Source organism: Panthera tigris, chromosome B1, assembly GCF_018350195.1.
Source record: "Panthera tigris isolate Pti1 chromosome B1, P.tigris_Pti1_mat1.1, whole genome shotgun sequence".
In the NCBI taxonomy this organism is placed as follows: Eukaryota; Metazoa; Chordata; class Mammalia; order Carnivora; family Felidae; genus Panthera; species Panthera tigris.
The window spans coordinates 7,885,841-7,908,487 of NC_056663.1; the positions used below are offsets into that span (position 1 = coordinate 7,885,841).

At 41.6% G+C, this 22,647-nt stretch overlaps 1 protein-coding gene across 8 annotated transcripts in view; it reads right to left on the minus strand.

Annotated features, from left to right (window-relative positions):
• ASB5 (ankyrin repeat and SOCS box containing 5) overlaps positions 1-22,647 on the minus strand; it is a 55,393-nt gene that overhangs the window by 18,365 nt on the left and 14,381 nt on the right. Inside the window, exon 1 of one of the 8 annotated variants that reach the window (XM_042982897.1) lies at positions 11,316-11,561. The exons of the other annotated variants lie outside the window; for them this stretch is intronic. Coding sequence (XP_042838831.1) covers positions 11,316-11,352 — 37 coding nt within the window. The 5' untranslated portion in view covers positions 11,353-11,561. Of the gene's footprint in view, positions 1-11,315; positions 11,562-22,647 lie in introns of those variants that run through there. 8 annotated transcript variants of the gene reach the window in all.

A 22,647-nucleotide genomic window follows, 5' to 3' on the forward strand; every position in this document is an offset into this window, starting at 1 on the left:
AACAACACCAGTCCCCAGACATCTGGTATATAATTTACAGGGAGAGAGCCTACCCTGTTCTGTAAACATCGCATGGCTAGAGCAAAAACATTCTCTTTCTTAGATAAATACGGTTTGGTAAGAGTGTATACCGTACCTAAATCGCCATCTCCCCATGGCACTTCAAGCCAGCCACTGTTGAGGTAAATCCGACTCATATCTTTCTTTTATCAACATAAAAAAAAAAAACAAACTCGCTTGTCGTTTGCTAGCTCTGTTCGGCCATCTTAAGGACCTCTAAGCTCCTTGTAACATGACCTTTCACCACCCAAAACGAAACAGCTTTTAAAATCGGATTTATTTTTCAAAACTGCCTTTTCTTACCGATCATTCCTCTTTGAGAAATTGCTTATCCTACCTAATTTTTTCTTTACAGTATGTGCCTTGCAATAAACTCCAAGCATTACAATGAGAGCTCTACCCATAGCGATGATGACACCAATCTGCTTCTTAAAGAGTCTGTGCCTGGCTCTCCTTAGTCCCACGTGCGGAAGTAGGATGTAGCCTCATTCCAGAGCTAACCTCGCACTGGCAATGGTGCAGAGGGCTCTCTGTGTTTGGGTCACTCCCACTTTGCTCAGTTGGTCTCAAAATCGGAAAGTCAGGACACTTATTTCAAACAGGAAATTATAAGGACGGATGGGAAGCAATGACATCTTCCTATATGAATCGGTACCAAATGTTAATGCATTTTACAACTCCCTTTGCTATAAAGCATTAAATCAACTATCTTCTTCAAAATGGCAGTGGATTTACCATGAAGCCAGTGCAAACTTAAGTTCAGGACCCCTCCATTGCACAGACACTTTCTAAGACTCTGTAATTTTGTATTATTTTGTTTAAAGAAGATCCCAAAATGAAGATAAGCTTCAGGCTCAACATCTGGCCCATCCCTCCTCACGGGTTTACAAAATAATTAAAAAATCACCAGGCATTTACTGACCTTGATGGTGTACTTTTCTGTTTAACCACATAAATAGAGCTACATAAACCCATGAGAACATGCCTGACAAGGAGGGAAGCATTACGCTGTTAAAACCAGTCCCTCCCAAGCTTGAGACTGTCCTCTTTTTCCATCACTGTTGCCTCTCTGAAAGTTTCCTCAGAAAAATCTCGTCCAGGTCTGAAAACCACCAGCCACAGCTGTGCCTTGGAAACTTTAGGTCTAAGTGGTGAATTGCATGGGTATGCAACTTACTCTAATTGGTTTCTTGTTCACAGTCTAGGATCCCGTCATTATCTCCTAAGAAGACAGTTTCTGGTCCCGAACAGAAAAAGACAACAGGTAAGTGAAAAAAGTGCTGGGGTTGAGCTCAAATTAAAAAAAAAAAAAAAAAAAAAAAAGACTTGGGGCGCCTGGGTGGCTCAGTCTGTTAAGCATCCGACTTCAGCTCAGGTCATGATCTTGTGGTTTGTGGGTTCGAGCCCCGCGTCGGACTCTGTGCTGACAGCTCAGAGCCTGGGGACTGCTTCAGATTCTGTGTCTGCCTCTCTCTCCGCCCCTCCACTGCCCCTCATGCTCTGTCTCTCTCTCTCAAAAAATAAGTAACATTAAAAAAAAAAAAAAAAAAAAAAAGACTGAATTTCTAACAAAGTGAAGGCAGAGATTTCACTATGATATCCATGAATATCCAAAATCAAGAGAGAAAGAGACTGTAAGGCCTTGCTCAGGTAACAGTGATGCTCTTGGAAGAGACTATCTAGTCGTTCCAATTACTGGTCACTGGTCACTGGGGCTGTGGGCAGAGCACGCTGGGCATCTTCAGATAGATCTGAGTTCAAATTCTGGCCCAGATCCTACTTGTGAACTTGGTAGTAATTAACCTCTTGAACGTCAGTTTTCTCAACCATAATGGGAAGGATAAATCTCTATACATCACAGGGTTGGAGTGAATGTGAACTACTTAGCATAGTACCAAACACATTTGAAATCTGTCAAAAACGATCCAAATTCCGTTTTCAACAATTATTTCCAAATATCTGCCCCATGAGCTTTTTGCGACCTGTTCTAAACAGGAGGGTAGAACAACTTAACTTAAGGTTATGAAGCTTTAGCTCCTCTTACTTAGATATCTGTAGGGAGCTATAAATAGATAGAGAATGGTCAAAATTTAGGGACAATTATCTCCTAAGTCTCTTCCCTGGGCTTCCCAAAAATTTTTGCGCCAATTCTGAAATTTACTCCTGGATGTTCACCTAGGTCAATCATCTCGATACATTTCTAAAACTAAACTTGTCACCTTTCTCTCAAAACCAGTTATTTCTTTTTGCTTCTGTATGGTTTTAAACAATACCGTCCCCCCATCACCTGGCCCTAATAATACGGTCTTAAATGTAAGCACAACCATTTTCAAGGAAACTTCATACATGGTCACTGTTTCATATGCTCCTCTGCAAGGAGGGAGTTAGTTATTATTGGCTTAGTACTTCTTTTTTTGTGAGTTTTCTTCAACCCCAGCGGACTCCGAGCATCTGCCTACACTCGCTCTTAGGGGAATCTCTTCTAGTCCCGTCAGTATGAATATTATTCGCGTGTTGATGAGCCCAAATTTGCATCTCCAGACCAGCTCTCGCCTCTAAATTCCAGACTTAAATTTCCAGCTGCCTCTTCCAACTTCTCCACTTGGGTATTTAGGTGGGCACTTCCACTTCACGTGGAGAACTGGACTCGCGCCAGACTCCTCCTAGATCTCCTGTCACTTCCTGACGGTGCCACTCATCCAGGTGCCGTGAGGCCGGAAGCTTCCGTGTGATCCTTCGTTTCTATTCCTGACATCCCACAGGCAGATACCAGTGAGTCTCCCGCCTCTCGCCTTCCAGCGTAATCCAGACCTTGGCTGTTATAACCCTCACTGCTGCTGCTGCACTACCGGCCACGATTTCCCTCACCCGACGTGCCGCAAAAGCCTGCCGACTGGTCTGTGTGCTTCTCCTTGTGACCTTCCAATGGTCTGTTGTAACCACAGGAGCCAAAATGATTCTTTTTAAGTCACGGAGAATCCAGTGGCTTCCTTTCTTGCCCAAAGTAACAAGTCGTCGTCGTCGTGAGCCACCAGTGTCCCCAGGCTCCTCTCTGATCTCAGGTTCTACCTCCGACCCCTTCCATCGGCCACACTGGCCTCACTGTTCTTCCTCAAACACACCTCATGGACTTCTGTTCACTCTGCCTGCCGTGCCTCTTTGTGAAATACGCACATGGCTTTTTTTGTGACCTCTCCTCTGCCCTGGCACGTCACCTTCTCAGAGAGCCCTTCCTTGGCCATCTTCTAAGAAGTCCTCCCTGTCCTGTTCTTCATTCTGTCTCTCTACCCTGCTTTCTTTTTCTTCTTATAATTGCCGCTAGTATATAAGATCTTGGAAAGCAGGACTTGGTGTATTTTATTCATTGCCATGCCCCCGATACTCAGCCCATTAATAATGTTCGTTGATGAATAAATGTTCAAAATCACATGATGCTCTAGAGCTTGGGGGCCCTGACTCCTAAATTCATTGGTTCTTCCATTGCCCCAAGCCACTCCCCACCCCCCCATCAATGAGTCCTAAGAGTATTTCCTTAAGCAGTAATCTTGCCCTTCACATTCACCCACTACTTGTTCATTTATTAAACGTTTATGGTGCTCTTCTAAGCAATTTTCACCCTTCTAGATGCCAGAGATACACAAAGATGAATTGAGTATGGTCCACTTCCTTTTGAATTCAGTTTGGATGGTCTTCCTGATGCCCATCTCTCTCCCACCATCCGTAATACTGTCATTGAATTAAACTTCCAGAAGCACCTAGAGTTCCAGCCAGCCCACAAGGTGCCTTGAGGAAAATTAGAAAAGGCCCCCGTTTCCATGGCAGTCACACCCCATGCTGGGCACACATGGTCGGGCTACACAACAGCGAGTGGCTGTTGTGAGCCCGAAAACACCTTTAGGACCGTGTTGCTCTCAGGCTCAAAACCTTGAATGGCTCGCCACTCACATGCCCATCCTAGAATAAAAGATTATCTGCCATGTGGATCAGACCTTCTGTTTTTATCTTCTGTTACTTGCCTTCACATGCCCCATGCTTATGTTAAACTGGACTCTTGTACGTGTTCCCCCGATTTTTTCTTTTTTTGGACCATCTCCCCCAGCTCAATTTTCCTTCTTTTGTGGCTGTCTGTCTGCTTCACTGGTCTGCCTGCTCTGATCCTTGGGGCTTAAGAAGTCCAAAAAGCAGAAGTGGTAGCTTCCCTTACGTAGAGAGTTAGACACTGGGCGGGGGAAGAGGGTAGAGGGTGGGTAGAGGGAGGAGAAGATAGCCAAGAGAAAGGAGGATAGAGAGGCAGGAGGGAGGTGTGAGAGGGGAGAGGCAAAGGAATGGAGGGAAGGAGAGGCCGAGAGCCATAGAGATGGTGTTTAATGCTGGTCCTGAGGCACCAGATGCCAGTGTCCAGGCCTTGGCCACGCCCCTGAGAGGTGACAGGCATAGGAAGAGAGGGGCCCTCGCCCTTGTGTCCCCACCTTCAGGACAAAGTTGCATGCTTTACATCTTAAGCTTTAAGATTTGCTGAACTTGTTTCAAGGGATTAATGGCTCGCCCAGCAGGCTCATCAGCAGGAAGCCTGGGGACTGGAGGCCAAGTGCACCTCCCTAGTGCACTGGCGTTCAGCTCCCACCTCGGCACAAAGCCGAAGAAAAGGATGGGAGGGGACATTATTAAAATGATAAAGTTCTATGTTGAAATCCTGATGCCCAATGTGATGGTATTTGGAGGTGGGGCCTTTGAGAAATATTTAAGCCATAAGGGTGGAACCCTCATGAATTGGGGACTAGTACCCTTATAAAAATGGCTCCAGAGACATCCGAGCCCTTCTACCACAGGAGGACACAGTGAGAAGGTGCCAGCGATGAACCAGGAAGGGGGTCCTCATGTAACATGACTGTGCGGGCACCTTGATCTTGGACTTCCAGACTCCAGAGCTGTGAGAAATAAATTCTGTTATAAGCTACTTAGTCTCTGGTATTTTTTTTTTATAGCAGCACAAGTGGACTAAGGATTATTTTGTCTGCCACCAAATTCCTACGCTGAAGCCCTAACACCCAATGTGGCTGACTATATTTGGAGATAGAGCTTTTAGGAAGTAATTAAGGGGAGGCAAGGTCATGAAGATGGGGCCCTAATCTGATAGGGTTGGTGGACTTATAAAAAGAGAGAGATCTTTATCTCCACAATCATGCACCAAGAAAAGTCCATATGAGCATATGGTGAGAAGGTGGCCAACTATAAGCTAGGAAGACAGTTCTCACCAAGACCTGATTATGTGGGCACTTTGAGCTTAGACTCTAAGCCTCCAGAACCATGAGAAACTTAATTTCTGTTGTTTAAGCCCCCAGTCTGTGGTATTTTGTTACGACAGCCCAAGAAGACTGAGACAGTGATTAAATGCTTTGCTTCAAGTTAAAATCAGTACCTGATAAATCCAGGAAGCAAACTCAGTCCTTTTGAATGTTCAGTGAAACTTTATCATATAATATTTTCTCTTCAACCACAGAGCATACAGTATACTTAGTAGGCTGTTAATCCATAATGGATCCATAATAAATACTACAAAACAAACTAATTAAACACACTAAGAAGTGTTACCTTCTAAAAATGAAAAAGAACCGTGGAACTGTTGTCTACTTTCTCACATAATAATATGTATATTTGAAATAGTAGCAACAATAGCTGTACTCTCTTATTCAATTATAAAAGTGGGACATTACATAAGACAATAAATACATTGTCAATCAAAATCAAAATACATTGTAATCAAAAACCAAAAATCACAATGCTGCTTTCCAAATATAACCAAACCTTTTGTTGTATATACTTCCTAATTTTTTTCTAAATACACACTTTTTAATCAAGATGCAACCATACTACTCAGATAATTTTTAACCTTTGTTTTCATTTATAGATATAATTCTACAACATTTTAAATGGCTATAATGCATATGTCATTGTATAGGTATACCATTATTTATTTAGTTACTCTCCTACTGAATGTTTAGGTGGCCTTTAGTTTTGAGGAATTAATACTATTTCTTATTTTTGTAGATGTGTCTAATCTGCTTAGAGTAAATTCTTAAGATTCTGATATATGTCATCAAATTACCTTCAGCAAAATGAGCCTGTTTACATTCTCATTAACAGTGCTGGAAACATTTGAAGCTAAATCTAATGAAAGTTTGCCAAGACTTTTTTTTTTTTTATTGAAGCATAGGACATTTCCTTTTTATTTTTAATATATTTAAACTATGTCAAGGAAAATTGTGTAAAACTCTATTTTCTCTACACGAAATTAGATTTTAAAATATAATTTTACAGCTTATTTTCAACTTTCTCTGGAGTCTGTCTTAAGTGAAAATGTGTGAGACTCATCCAGTTGAATTAATATTTTTTGTTTGTTTTTAGCCACCTTGCCGAACTCTTGTATGCTGCTCGTACCTGTGCCCAAGTGCATATTTAGGTAATTTAGTCTTCACTGAAGAAGGAACAAAATGCTCTTTATTCTACAATAATTGCCTAAATTCCTCCTGGATCTAAGGACCGTGCAAATGATGAGACTACTTATTACTACTTTCCAACCTCTAACACAATGCCTAGCACACAGTAATTGCTCAATAAACACTTGCTGACTACTGTCTTCTTTGTAGTCAACTACTTTCTATTCATGCTAATCTGTCCTTAATTTTTATTGATAATTGTACAGTTAAAAAGTAACTGAAAGGCAATGTGTGCTGGGGAGGAAGCATTAGGGAGTTTTCTCAGTCTTTTAAAGAAGTGATAGTATTTCATCCTCTTTAAAAGTATTCTTTTAGATTTTTAAAATTTGTAATACTTTATCAGTAGTATTCTCAGATTTCATCTATTACACAGTAAATGCAAGTCTTGCAGCGTTTTTGGAAATAGAGGTTTCCTGGAACAAGGGTCACCTTCGAGTCTGCATTCCCAACAGTTAGGTCTATTATTGACCATACTGGTGTTCCACTAAAATTTACATTTAGAGTATTCTTTTTAAAACTAATTTCCTCACAAAGCTCCCCTCTGGTACTGTGCTCATTCTCCTTTATACGTTTCACATTTTTTTATTCCTAAAATTAATAACTTTGTGTCAGCGTATTCTAAGGAACCCATTCTGTTCATTTTCTTGCCTCCATCACCCTCCTACGTTCTGGTCCAATTTAAGTGATTCAAAATGTTCATCTTTGATGGCTTGTGAACAGTCTTTTCCTGCTTAACAGCATCTTTCTTTGTTTCCATACCAACTTGGAAGCACCTGCTGAAACAGAGAGGTAAACAACCCAGAGGCTAAGAGTTTACCGTTGTGGTTAATCTACAGTCATAGAAATGGGTCCACAGATGCATTGTCCATACACTAAAAAGTGAAAACAGTGCGGTCCTTCGCCATGCCATACATTTACATTTCAGAACCCGCGTTCTGGAAAGCACCCACAGCTTAAAGTTAGTATTTGCGAAAAACAGGTCAACATCGTTTACTGCAGGATACCAACGGATTTGCAATGGCCGCTATACTAACCTTGACTGGTCAGAATAGCCCAGCTAGCTTTTCGTTTAGTAGAACGTTCTTCTACACTCGCTAGCCTTCTTTTCGTGAGGATCTGCTGTACGCAGTCCGTTTCGACAGCAATATCTGCGGGCATCGTGTCGTAGACGTTTCTGTCTGCGACAACCAGGTATCATAAGTGCAATTGCTCTAGCCAGAAGAAATACCAGCGACTGGATTCCTAACTACTTTTTCCTTCCCTTGAGACTTTCACAAAGATTCCTGTGTGCTAACTGGAGAATGGCCTGGATACTGAGCTCTATTCAGAAACACTTGGAGCGGGGTTAGTAAGGAGCAGGTGGGGGATGGGCCAGAAACGCCGTAGCATTTTCTATTTTTAAAGTGGAGACTCAGCAGCGGCCGGAAGTATTTAACTATTTGCACGATACAGAAAGGAAAAATGTGTAAAACTGCATTTCCTACTGGGAAGCAGAACAGAAATGAATTCTACGTTTAAAATATGAAAGCCTATTTGAATTACTGACAAGTCAATCCCCCGTAAAATTGCCCCTTGAAAACAGCTACAGACAGAACGGTAGAGCCAGAAAGCTCTGTTGTGATCAGTGAGTGGTTAGCCTTTCTTCTTCATCCTCGGGAGTAAACAGTGTTTGTGCATTAGGGTCAGCTGGTACGTAGCTCATGTTCGTTTCGTAAGAATCTAACTTTAGAACTGGCTTCCCTACAAAATCACAGTCCTGTTATTATTTATATAGGCACAGCTCACTATTGTGATTTTTTTGGAGGTCGTTTCTAGGCCAAAAGGCGTCAGCGGTCAATTTAAGTACAACAGATCTTTCACCCTAAAAGGCAGAGCAGAGTAGAGAGGAAAAACCGCACTGTGCCTCGTATTTTTTGCTGGCATGTAAGTTAGAACAGGGTACGCTGTCCATGACTGAGTCAAGAGCAGCGACTGAACCATGGTTGGTCTCCAGGGATTAACTGAGCTGGCGGTCATGTTACACAGTATTAATATATTGAGATCTGTCTTGATGAAAAACGGTCATAGAGTCTGTTACCACCTTTACTTTTTTATCACTATTTTTTAGACTCCACCTTCTGTTGGCATATACGGAAAAAAAATTATTGGGGTATTGCCTTTAGATAACAAGCTGGGTAAGAACAAAAACATTTCATGCGTAAAATTATTTCCCATGCGCTACCCCGTTAATAGTTGCTGCCAGGTTACCTTGCCAGTATTTACCTCCAAGTCATCGCTAATAAACACCAATATCTTTTCCTTATCTTGAATTAAGCTTTAATCCTACGAACTATGTGATCTGAGGCAAGCAGCTTAATGATACCTCTTCTGTAAAATGAAGAACTTGGATAAGATGACCGTCTTCTGGCTCTAACATTCTTTGATCCCATTCTTTGATTGGGATTCTATGACTGACATACAAAGGGCAAGGGTATATGAGCTGGACGCATATTACGTTACCACAAAGGAGGCCACACCTTCCCAGGAAAATGAGCTCAGGGCCAACTCAGCTGAGGCAGTCTGTATGGGGGGCACATTCCTAGGGGTTTGAGAAGGCTGAAGGGTGGTCGATGAAGGGGCTTATTCAGTCCGTTCCCTCTCCATGTCCAGTTGTCACTAACTGTAGGTTCTTTGTCCCCAGGTGGTGGCCACAGGGGAGTGTGCTGATCTATACAAGCCGTACGGTAAGAATAAATACTAATTTTTTGTTTAAAAAAAAATTCAGTTTTACGCTTTTGACTTTTTGGCTTTGTACTTTTATTGTTGCAAGATAAACATAGGAGGCTTTATTGTGAGAATTGGGATAATTTTTGTTCTTAAAAAATTTTGGACGCCAGATATCGTCATCATTTCCATGGCTGTCCCCTCTGGGTTGTGTGATCAGAGTGCATACCTCTGTTATTTCATAGACCTAGCACTGTACCTCTTGAACAGTGGGCGTTCAAAGCAAACAAAAAAAGTTAAAGAGTGATTTGAATAATGGCATTCACAAGAATGCATCAGTACTTCAAGAAGGCTTTCTGTAGTCCGTGGGGGGTAATAAATTTCCAGTGCCGTGGAGAGAAAACAAGCCATGGGATCGCATCATAACTACACACGTAGTTAACTCAGATGTGTGCTGGCTTGCAGAATACATATAATAATTCACACATATAATCAAATGGACTAAGGGAATAATAATCACTTCTTTCACAAATTTTCAGCGCATCCAAAGCGAAAGTAATTTTAAGAAATGACTGCAGGAAATGGAAGGAAAATGTGACAATTAATTTAGTGGAAAAAATAAGGAACAAAATACTAAATCTATGGAGTAGCTCAACTGTATGATTTCATTTAAAAAATGCACAGTGAAGTGAATGTGTTTCGGACCAAATCACTTGAATGCTGGATGTCTGTCATTATATAAACATGAGCGCACTGTGAAATATCTGGATATGTAGAAGAATCTAGCATCTTTCCTTGTGTCAATGTAAAAGTGGACTGGATAGGCTGAAGGATATCATTGGGCAGAAGTCTTAAAGTAAACTAGTATTCGATACAACGCTGCTGGAAATAATAAAAATTACATTCCAAGTAAGATAACAGATTCTGCATTACTATGCCTCAGAAAAAGCATGTGAGTTCACTAGGGATTAGAGATGACATACTACTACTCCCCACAAAGGCTAACGTAAAATTCTACATCTTTTAGGAAGGATAAAGGAAACGAAACAGGGCCACTCTATTCCCATTTTAACCAACGCTGATGTGTCTGAAAAGTCGGGGACCTATGTTTGGGCTGGTTGCCAATCCTCAGTGAAAAAGTGCTGTGAAGATTGGAAAAATTTCAAAGAGCACTGGAAATCATCAAAAAGCTAAAGGCACTTCTACCGGAGAGCAATCTGAGTACCTTAGAAATTTCAAAATGAGAAGTTGAAATCTAAGAGGGATTATGCTAGAACTATATACAATCATCCAAGACACCGTTGGGAGTGAATAAACTTTTTCAAGAAATTCTGAAAAACGAGATAGTGGGATCAACTTCTGACAGTTTTAAAATTATATTTGGGACACAAATGGAAACTTTTTTTGGCTCGCACAACCAATCACAAACTGTAGGACCTCCCTGGTTCCAAAAGGCAGTGCTGGGCTACCACCTGAATCTTGGGAAACAGGTCAGGATGAACAGACGCCCGCTCGGATCCAGGTGGCAGTTTCCCCCACTTACGACTATGGAATGTTTTAAACCCGGACGCTCTCCACCACCCGATTCAACAGTTAGCAACTCGCAATTAGTCTTGTTCCTTCTGTCACCCATCCTACCCCACTCCTAGCATCACTCTGAAGCAAACCTCATTATACCATTTGATCCATAAATACTTCAGTCCACACCTCTAAAAGATGAAGACTCTTGGTGATCAGAACTACAGTATCATAATCATACAAAACGCAGTCATTCTGATATATCATCAAATACATGTTGGCAATCTTTATTTTTCGAAGAACAACTCCGTTCACAAATTGCCTTCTAGAAGAATACCTAAATTGATCGTGTTTACCTCCTTTCTCTTAGGACAAAGTCTGTGATCGCTCTGCTTTCTAAACGTCTTTTTAAAAACGTCAAGGTTCCCATCCCTGAAAAGAAAATGTTTGTCTTCTCTAAAGTACCAATGGCTTGTGAAGTACAAGAAAATATCTTCCTCTTAAATCATCACACAGGTATGTTAGATTCCCTTGTACCTGTTACTGCCAAATTTCCACCCTTGCAAAGTCTCATCAGGAACAGGGCATTGTTCAGTTCTGGGAGGCTGTTTTGCCATGGGTGTCTTTGCCAGGCCACACGTACATGTGTCTCAGAAACGTCTCTGAGCCCCACTCTTGTCGCTCCATTTTGTTTTCTCTTCTATTTTACTGAAACATGAGTACCTAACTCTGTTGGCCTAGTGATGGGGAGTGAGGGCAGTTGAGGTCTGAGGGCAAACCTGACAGGAGTGTCTTGCGGAAAAGCAGAGTGATTGTTATCTAACAGTTAACCTTTGTCCAAGGGTCAGTCGCTGCGCCTCTAAAGGTTGCTGGGAGACCTAGAGTGACACCTTGTGGTCCAGGACAGCTCCTCTCTTAGCTGCAACTGAGTGGTTAGGTAAGGCCCCAGGGGTCTGAAAAATCGCAATTAGAGAATATACGGTTAGGACGATGACACAGCCACACGTATGACACAGTGCCTAACCACAGTGGATACTTTATCAGCCTGGGTGTGCAAGACTTTGAGAATCAATATTACGTAAGGAGGTGTTTTCAATATTACCAACTTGTTTTGGTATGATTTTTTTTTAAGTGTAAGCGTAAATATAAAATCCGGTTAAATTATACCCTTGCACAAAACATTTTATTGTAGATCCTGAAACAAAATGGAAGGAGCTTCTATTGAGGAAAACGTACCCGTCCCCAACGTCCAGGAAACTTAACAGTGAAGAGTAATTCTCTGTTAGCTGTCACTTACGGGTGATTTCTACCATACTCAAATATTTATTAGTAGTGAGAGTTAAAATCTTCTCAAAATAGTTAAAATATCATTTTCAACATTATAAAATAAACGATGTCCCTGGATTTGGGATATTTTTCACTGTACCAAAAGATGTACATGATTTTCTTAAAGGCACAAGTAATCCCTATATGTGGAGAGAAAAAAGTAAAATACAATTTAAATTAAAAATCCCTAAGATTTTAAACCATGAAAGGCTAGCATAAACTCAAACTACTGAAGTATATTAATTTCTAGTTGCATAATGAAGGAGTAAGTTGATAAAATATCATTCGTTCATTCATTCATTCGCTCAGTATCTCCTAGGTGTCTACTAGATGCTGTATCCTGGGTACACAAAGATGAAAAGACAGTCGCCAACTGCTTGAACCTTAAATTCTACATAGCATTTCAGAATTACATGAGCCTCACTCACTGTCTAAGAAGCCTCTGTATGTCCAGGAATCAGGGACTCTTAGAGTCATGACAATCTTGGAAGTTCCCATCTCTAGGTTGCAGTGATGCCCCTTAACTGCAAGAAGTGTCCACAAAATATCTGATTTGCATACAATTTTCACTGAAGTTAAATAAATAATAAGTGGTAAATAGTGATTCCCAATAAAGAAGAAACGACATTACAGTAGAAGATGCCATTGAGAAAGGAAAAAAATACAGAGAATCTAGCCAAAGATACCAATTCTGTCTTTGAAAACAGGATTCAACATTTCTCCAGACTTCTGTTGAACATATTTGTGCAAGAAGGTATATACACTTCTAATTTTGTTTTTCAGCCATAATAAACAGAACTAAAATATTTAAAACTCCCACTGATGTAACTATTGTTTCCCAACTCCACATACATCAGCAACATATCTACACTTGGCTTAACAGATCTCAGGAGATCCACTTTCTAATAGAGGTATTCATTCCAACACAGAGTAGTAGTTAGGGGCCTCAATACTGCCCTCAAATGACCAAATCTGGGTCCATACTCCAGAGGGGGCAAACGATAAATGTGTTACCTTGAGAAAGTTACCTCATTTCTTTGTGCCTCAATTTCCTCATCTGGAAAATGGGATAACAGTCCTACCTCACAGGATTTCTGTAAGAATTAAATGAATTAATATATAAATCAGAACCATGCCTGGTATACAGTTAGCCCTCAAATAATGTTAGTTTTTACGGTATCATCCTGGCCAATGTAGAACTGTAAATATAAATGCGTCATTCACGCCTTTTTCATCAAATCTTGCCTTTCCATTTAGTAGTAAAGTTCAAAAGCAAATTAAAAACACACAATGCTCCAGCATTCACTTACTGGTAAACACCACAAATATTCATGGTTGACTAGTTGCTCAGTGTCTATGGTGTATATAAAACAGTTCTTGGTCTACTGGATATAACTTTGCTACTTTGTAAGCAAAACAAAATAAAACAACCAACCAAAGAAAATCAGCTAATAAAAATTAAGCAACAAAAAATGCAGACTAGAACAGCTGCGGACTCAAAAAATGTCTGTCCTGTGTCAGAGGTGAGTCTACTGGTCACAAAGAAAGAAATGCTGGTTGATATATAACAGATCAGCCATTTTCCCATAAAAATTACAAAAAAATGAGAAAATACTTAAAATATTAGAAATGAGAAATTTTTTAAAAGAGAAGGAAAGAAGCTACAAATTTTGAAGTACAGTAAAACCTTGGATTGCAAGTAACTTGCTCTGCACGTGTTCCACAAGATCAGCACACATTTCTAATAAATTTTAACTTGATAAACAAGCAATGTCTTGCAATACAAGTAGTACGTGACGCCCAATGTCACATGATCACAGCTGAGCCAACGGTCCTTGGAATTCGCTTTGATATAAGAGTGCTTTGAATTACAAGCATGTTTCTGAAACGAATTATGCCCGCAAACCAAGGTTTTACTGTAATTGCAAGCAGCATTATTCTGGAAACATAGAAGTCTCTCAAATATCCTTATCAACAGTCCTTAGGTTCTGGAAGGTTTTACCAGGGGTGATGAAGCTGGATGATTTGGACAGTCCCTGAGTACAGCTTTGTTCAGTTGAATTTTACTTCCTTTTTTCCTTAGGTAAGTGCCCGTTTAACGGACAAAGAAATGAATGACAATTCCTAGATGTGCAATAATGCACTTTAGTGTCTACACTGAAAATCCCTTGATAAAGTTAATTGCCATTAGCCCAGGGCATTCAAATGCATAAGCTGATCCATTGCTTCACCATGCCAAATTTCTTCCCCAGTTTCCTTTGATTATGTCCATATTCGTTCATCTCCAATACCATCACCCTTGGGTCAAAGGCTTAGACCACGCTACTGGATATTCCTGTACTGTAACAGATACTAACTGTTCTCTCTACATCCATTCTGGCGTCGTCCAATCTCTACTGATTAAGTGATATGTCTGGGTTTGCTTCAGAATAATCCCAGGGTGATTTTTGCAGGTTTGATTGTGTACTTCTGCCAAAGCAAGGTTGTATCTCGTAACAGGGTGTTATCTTTCCACTCAATCTATGGGCCAGGATGTTATTTAAAACAGGCACCCTTATCATAAAAATTTCTTAGAAAGCTGATGCTTCACGCTAGATTCGGTTTGCTGATATTTTATTTAAGATGTTTGCAGCTATGTTCATGAGTAAGATTGACTTCCTCTAATTTGCCTTTCCTTTACTGACTTTTTCAAGTTTGAGTAACATATCCGTTAAACTCTGATCACTCGGAATGTTCTAGAATGAGGAATTTTTTGTAGCAGTTAGTTAACCTGCCTCTGTAGTTGCAGGTTAAGAATCTCTGTGAGGCTGCTGTCTTTGCAGGTGTGCTGGGCTTCAAGTTACCATAGGCTGTCTGGCTGACCGTGGTAACAAGAGCCGAATGTGAAGTTAGGGAGAGCAAAGGTGTACTTGAAGCCTTGAGGAAAACCTGGAACAGAGTTTGTCTGTCTCTGGGGTAGACATCCCTGTCTCCTCAGGGATGTTGGTGCCGGGAGGAGAACTGGTGCCTTTCACCCCAGAACGCACACACAGCTGGCCCGGGACTCTGGAACCCAAGTGGACAGCCTGGAGGGAGCTGAACTAGCTGTAGATCTGACATTGCCAGATGACCAGTGACATGTACAAGCGGGATGGCACAAACGTGGACTGTAAAAGCGGCAGCTCCTCTACTCTGCCATCCGATGTTCTACAAAGTTCTCCTCTGCCCAATCCCAACCCAGACCAACACTAGAAAGGGAATCCTGGGAAGCAGTTTTGGCATAACTAAGCTGACGTGGTACAAAGCCACTAGATGTAATGGTTACTAACTCCATGAAAGGAGCTGGGGACTTGTCCTTGGCTTTCTCTGCTGTCATGGTTCACCTATTAGAAATATTTCTACCTATAATGCTTGGTAGACACCCCAGGTTATATCCTCTGCTCTTGGATGTGTTTTGGAGGAAGTTTTTTTTTGTTTGTTTAAGTTTATTTTTTTTTTAAATTTTTTTTAACGTTTATTTATTTTTGAGACAGAGAGAGACAGAGCATGAACGGGGGAGGGGCAGAGAGAGAGGGAGACACAGAACCGGAAGCAGGCTCCAGGCTCTGGGCCATCAGCCCAGAGCCCGACGCGGGGCTCAAACTCACGGACCGCGAGATCGTGACCTGAGCTGAAGTCGGACGCTTAACTGACTGAGCCACCCAGGCGCCCCAAGTTTATTTATTTTTGAGAGAGACAGAGAGAGGGAGAGAAAGAGTGGGGGAGGGAAGATACAGAGAGCATGCAAGTAGGGGAGGGGTAGAGAGACAGAGAGAATCCCAGCCTATCTGTGTGGAGCCTGATGTGGGGCTCAATCCCATGAAGATCCCGTGAGATCATGACCTGAGCCACAATTAAGAGTCAGACGCTTAACCGACTGAGCCACCCAGGTGCCCCTGCCTGTGAGTCTTATCCCATATTAATATGGTGATACACTTGCAGGTAATATTTCTCTTGGGTCTATTCAACTTTTCTGAATCCTTATTTTTTAGACGAGTCATTAAAAAATATATATTGCTGGCTATTACCTAACAAATCTGAAAATGGTTATCTTTAAACAAGAGAACTCAACTTATTTATTTAAAATTATTATTTAAATTACTGATCTATTTAGTTACTTATAGTTAGATTTATTTTTCCCATGTTAGTTCTGTACTTTGTCTTTTCCCCACCTTTTCTATGTTTCTTTGTTCTCTTTCTTTAGTTATTTTGGTTTGATTAATTTTATAATTCCATTTTCCCCTACTCTCCTCTGAAAGTTATATACTGTATTTTTTTTAACTCTGGGCCTATTATTTTATTCCAACTCCAACACTAAAGAAAGCTGGAATAAAATTATAGACCTTATCTTGTCTGCAGAAGTGACATATTTCAAGTACAAGTTTGGAGGGACACATGTCTCACACCCCAAAGCACAAATTCCCTTGTTCCCTGGGGTACCAGCTGTAAACCACATGTACGTCCATAGCTACTGACATCTGTAGCACAAAATACATACATTGCTAATCATTACCTGCCAATTATCACTCTACATTACTATATATGACTTATACCTAGAACCTCTCTTTAGAAACAAGACCTCATATCCAGTGCAGAGAAAAAGTCTTTCCCGAAAACTGGCTAGCTCTTTAATACACCTCAACCTTCTCTTGCTACCCAGTGAAAACAGCCAAACTGAACAGTCACTTCAGTGAAAATGACCCATGCCTCGCTTCAGCCACCACCCTCCTTATAGTTTATCCTCTGAACCTGGCTTGTCAGGAGTTTCCAGATCACCTTAATTACTCCACAGTTCATTACCTGGAAGCAATAAAGCATATTACAGAAAACTATGCAAACATAATAAAACACAGAAAGATCCCAAAGTTGACCTTGGCATAGATTTAATAAGGAGGGCACTTGTGACGAGCACTGAGTGTTGGATGTGAGTGATGAATCACTCAATTCTATACCCGAAACTAACATTACACGGTGTGTTAACTAACTTGGATTTAAATGAAAACTTGAAAAAGGAAAAAAAATTAATAATGGTTATTTAAACCTTTTATGGGCACTTTGAAGACAGTTGATGGGCCAGGATGTAATAGGAGAAAGGAAGAATGATACTGCTAAATCGGGTTTTTCTGAGACAAGATTTTTAAAAGTTGAAAAAAACTCATCTTAAAAAAGAATAATTTTCCAGACCATCTGGCAGGCAGGTGCATTCCATGGGTCCAGGAAGTAAGGGATGGACTCTTTGAAAGATCAGATAGTTTAACCAGTATGACTGCCTCAGACACAACCACAGAATATGCCAGTGTGTCACTTACGAGGGGAGTCTGGGCCCTGTGTACTGATAATTAGGCGAAAATGTGAACTCCATCATTGATGATATGAGGAATGCTAAAAAAGAAAAATGCATTTGCAGAAGTAAGTGCTCCTTAAGTAAACAGGATGCCCAGATGTATGCACAGTTAGAAACTGCTGGGTTAATAAAGACAGAACAACACTCAGCTAACGTCACAAAAATAATAAGGTACTTCCTTAAAAATGGTAAAGGTTGTCTACAAAACCAAAGAAACAAAAACCTTCAGGAAACATTATACTTAATGGCAAAATGTTGAAAACTTTCCCTCTGAATGGAAAAATTTAAAAACAGACACTAATTATCACCCCTCCGTCAAACACTGTACTGAAGGTTTTAATCCACAGAATAACTGAGGAAAAAGAAAGAATGGCGTAACAATTAGAAAGGAAGAAACACAACCGGCATTAGTCACAAATAATATGATTTTCTACCTAAAAAACCCCCACAGCACCTACAGGCTCCTATTAGAATTAATGAAAGTTTGGCAAGTTCGCTGAGTATAAAATTAATATATCAAAATTAATTGTATTTCTCTACGCCTACAGTATAGAGATGGAAAATGAAACAATTTAACAAGACACTTTTCACAGTACCATAGAACAATTTAATACCCAGGAATGAATTCAACAAAAATATGTAAGACCTCCTCAGGGGATAATAATAAAACCTTACTGAGAGACATTAAAGAAAACCTGAATGAATGGGGAAATATATCATGTTTAGTCATTGGAAGGGCAAATACTGCAAAGATATGAATATCCTTGTAATAAATGATTGACAGGTTAAATGAATCACAACAAAAAACCCGACAGGTGTTTTGTGAACCACAGAAGTTGCTTCTAAAATTTGGAATTACAAATTACTGAGGATGGCCAAAGCCACTGAGAAGACAGAACAAAATGGCAGGGGGAGAGGAAGGCTTGTCCAACCAGGTATCAAGATATTTGAAAGCGGTAGAAACCAACGTAGTATGGTTTAGGTCTGGAGAGATGTACCCAGGAAGAGAGCCCATAAATAGACCTTTGTATGAACAGACACTCTACTTACACAGAAGGGCTGCGGCAGTGACCATGGTTGACAGAATGTGTGACTGACTTCCTACTAACTGGGAGGAATATAATTGGCTATCCACTTGGAAAAAGGGGCTTACCACTCAAAAGGTCATTTGCAAATGGATAATTTGAAAGGAAAGCTTTAAGAAGAAAATACAGAAAAATACTTTCGGGGGCGCCTGGATGGCTCGGTTAAGTGTCGGGCTCTTGATTTCGGCTCGGGTCATGATCTCATGGTTCATGGGATCGAGCCCCATATGGATGCCCACGTCAGGCTCTGCACTGACAGTTCGGAGCCTACTTGGATTCTCTCTTCCCCTCTCTCTCTCTGTCCCTCCCCCATGCCTGTGTGCATATGGGTGAGGGCACTCTCTCAAAAATAAATAAATAAATTTAAAAGAAAAAAATATTTTCATTATCTTGAAGTATGGCAGGAATTTTTAAAGTAAATTACATAAAAAGTGTTAACCGAAATGGCAAATATTTATAAATTTGACTATTTTAAATTTTTTTTTAATGTTTTATGTTTATTTTTGAAAGAGAGAGACAGAACATGAGCAGGGGAGGGGCAGAGAGAGAGAGGGAGACTAAAGCAGGCTCCAGGCTCTGAGCTGTCAGCACGGAGCCCGACGCAGGGTTTGAACCTACAGACCGCGAGATTATGACCTGAGCCAAAGTTGGACGCTCAGCCGACTGAGCCACCCAGGCACCCCTAAATTTGAGTATTTTTAAATAAAGAGCGTCTATTCGCCAAAAGAAAAACCATAAAAAGTGGGAAGCTGAGCCACAAAAGATATTTGTAAGTAGTATCTTTAAGTTTTTTTCATTTTTGATTTAATTGTTAGAATATATAAATAACTTCTAAAATCCAAGAAAAACAGGGCAGAAGACCTAACAGAATAGATGGCAAAATATTTGGTACACACATCACAATAGTGGAAGTACAGATGGCCAATAAGCATATGAAAATGGCATTATTAGGGAAATGAAAATTAAGCCACACGGTTGTATTAAACCACATAATCTGCGTGCCCACTAGATTGGCAAAAATTAAGAATATGGACAATACCACATATTAGCAGTAATGGGAGGGACTGTGAATTCTCATACACTGCGGGTTTCACTGTAGATAAAATCACGTTGGAAAACAGTGTAACACCAACTAAAAAGCCAAAGTTATACATGCTGTATGACCTGGCGATTCTCCTCCTAGCGCTGCACAAACTTGCGTGTACTCAATGTTTATCTCCGTATGATTCCTAGTTAAGCCAAATTTGGAATTTACAGCGCTGAAAATGAATGAACTCCAGATACACACAGATAAATGTTTCTCTCATGCTGTTCGGTGAAGAAAGTAAACCAGGAACATATATTTAGAGAATGGTTCAATTTATATACAATTTAAAAGCAGGCTCAACCAAACTGTCTCTACTTGAGGTATATTCAGGGCAATGAAGCCCTTAAAGAAAGACAAGAAGATGATCACCGGAAAAGTAGTCACCCTCTGTCCACCCACCCCCTGTCAGAATAAAACAGGATGTTCGGGATGGAAAGGGGACACCTGGATGCCTTCTGAGGTTCTAGGATGTTCTATTTCTTGATGTAGATGGTGGTTAAACAGGTGTCTACTATACAATCTTTTACTTTTTTATTATTAAAAAAATTTTTGTGAGAGCGAGAGAAAGAGAGAATCTTAGCATGTTCCATGCTCAGTGTGGAGCCTGATGCGGGGCTCGATCCCACAACTCAGAGATCATGCATGACCTGAGCAGAAATCAAGAGTTCAATGCTCAATTGACTGGACCACTCAGGTGCCCATCTGCTTTATAGTCATTTATAAATGTCTATAATTGTGTTCTGTTTCTTTTTTTTCCTGATGTAGTTTATGATTACAAAAATACTAATCAACAAAAGGAGGCCAGCCAAAAGGATTTTAAGTAGAGGAGGGGGCTAGCAGCAAACCTAACGGTCCAATAAGAGAAAGGGTCGCACTTGGCTCCCATCACTCCGAGCAGCAGGACCCAGGGGGCCCCCAGCTCACCCGCCTGCCTGAATCTGCTGAGCGTCTGCTCCGTGCATGAGACCAGTAAGGCTCTTCTCCCGTTTGTGCAGAAACGTTACCCGTTTGCCTCTCCGGGAAAGAGTCCCCGAGATGACCCATGGGCTTTCTCTTCGAACCGCAAGTGTGCATGCCAGCCAGGGAGAGGGAGGGGACCACGGGACAGAGCACTACCCCAGCGTGGCTGCAGAGGAAAGTCACTAACCATATGTTTCAGGGGACTTTGGGGGACCCCTGAAGTGACTCACTGAAAGCATGTCTGTCTGTAAGACCACAGGGACTGTTCTAAAATAATTGTCATTATGTGTTCTGTGGTGACTCATGATAGTTCTGAGCAGTTCATTTGAGTACATTCTCCATGTTCTGGAATAGGGCAGGTGACGTCACGCGTATGATAGATTCACAAAAGGTAACTCGGGTTCTCTGTGCTGAAAACTCCTCTGGTCAAAAATGATTCACCAACAGGCAAAATAACATGAAAGAATCATAGTGTTTCAGAGCGAAGAGAGGACTCAGATCCCACGGACTTCAGTGATTGACGGATGGTTTCAAAGGAGCCCCGTGAGGCCAGCAGACCCACCGTGGAGCGTGCGGGCAAAGCCTGGGGCTCTGCCTTCAGACAGCACAGCGACCACTCTATTGGCTAAATTGAGCTTCTGGAGCATCAGAGAAAATGTCAGTGGCTTAAAAAAAAAAAAAAAGCCTTCAAAACCCACTGATTTTGTCTAACTTCTTGATTTTGCAGGTACAGAAACCGAAGTTCAGAGAGGGTAGGTGCTGTCCTCAAGGTCATCCAGCACATTACCAGCGAAGCAAGACCGGAACCAGCCAGGATTGTCCGCTCCCCACCAGTGTTCTTTCCATCTGCCCTCGACATTGTGGGCAGACACACGAAACCGGTGAGCATAAAACCAGGAAGGCAAAAACAGATCTAACGACCTCTGGCCCCTATGCCGTAAGGTTTCTGTAAGGGCTAAATGAGCTCATGATCGCAAGGGCTCCAGATAGCCTGTGCCGTCGGACGGAGACCGGAGTTGGTGTTTGCTCTCAGAGTCTCAGAAAACGACACTTTCCTCGTCCTTCCTTCTCTTTCCCCACTTGGTTACAACGTTCTGTCCCTGCCGACTGACAGCCTGAAATTTACACAGGTCCACAAACCCATACAAGGAATGAAATGGGCAACCCGTGTTCTCTAGTCTGAGCCCGACAGCTGCTGGGGAGAAAATCTGATACGCGCCACGGACAAGGACTTAACGTAGGAACAATTTTACACATAATCCTTCTCCTCCCCATAGTTCTAGCCACAAATGGTTTTACCCCCGCGAACCGTGCGTTCACGGAAGGGTCAGGCGTCGGCAGCAGCTGCGGGTTTTACGTTGACATTGAAGGGAGAGGCGCGCTGACGTCTGTGTCTGCCATGTTGAACGCACTTGGAGGAGCAGGGCTTCGAGCAGGAAGCACAGAAAGTCAGGAGTCCCAGGTGTGCTGGCCTCAACTCGAGCTCGGTGTGAGCGGGCAGCCTCACGTACGCCCGGGCGGGCCAGCTCCGGTGTCCCAGGGGCCGCTCTGTCCTTGTGTGTCTGTCCAATCTGTGTCTACCCCTGGCTGTAAGGGCCACTGCTCCGTTCTGCCCTTGTGCTTCCTTATCCTGACACCGACAGAAACCAATCCCCCTGCCCCCTGCAATCCTTCAGCCGGCCCGGTACAAAGAAGCCAGTTGCGTGATGGGCAAAAGCAAGATTAAAAAAAAAAAAATGTTTTATGTGTATCATTCCTACCACTTTGGTAAACTAAAACAGACACGGCAGAATTTGGGGCCCAGGCCTGAAGGGTGAAGAGCTAACATCCAGAGGTATTGTTCCCAGCATGTACTGATCTGAGTTTTACATCAGCCAAACCCCTTCTCGTGATACCTTCTGACACTTGACAATTTTCTGACCTCCTTCAGAGAAGACAAGAGAGTCATCTCCTCTCAGTTATCGTTCTGACGTATGGCGTTTCGGGTGTTTTCTGTTTGTGACACACGCTTCGTGGTGCCCTAAGGAGCACCCGGTTTAAAATGAACGA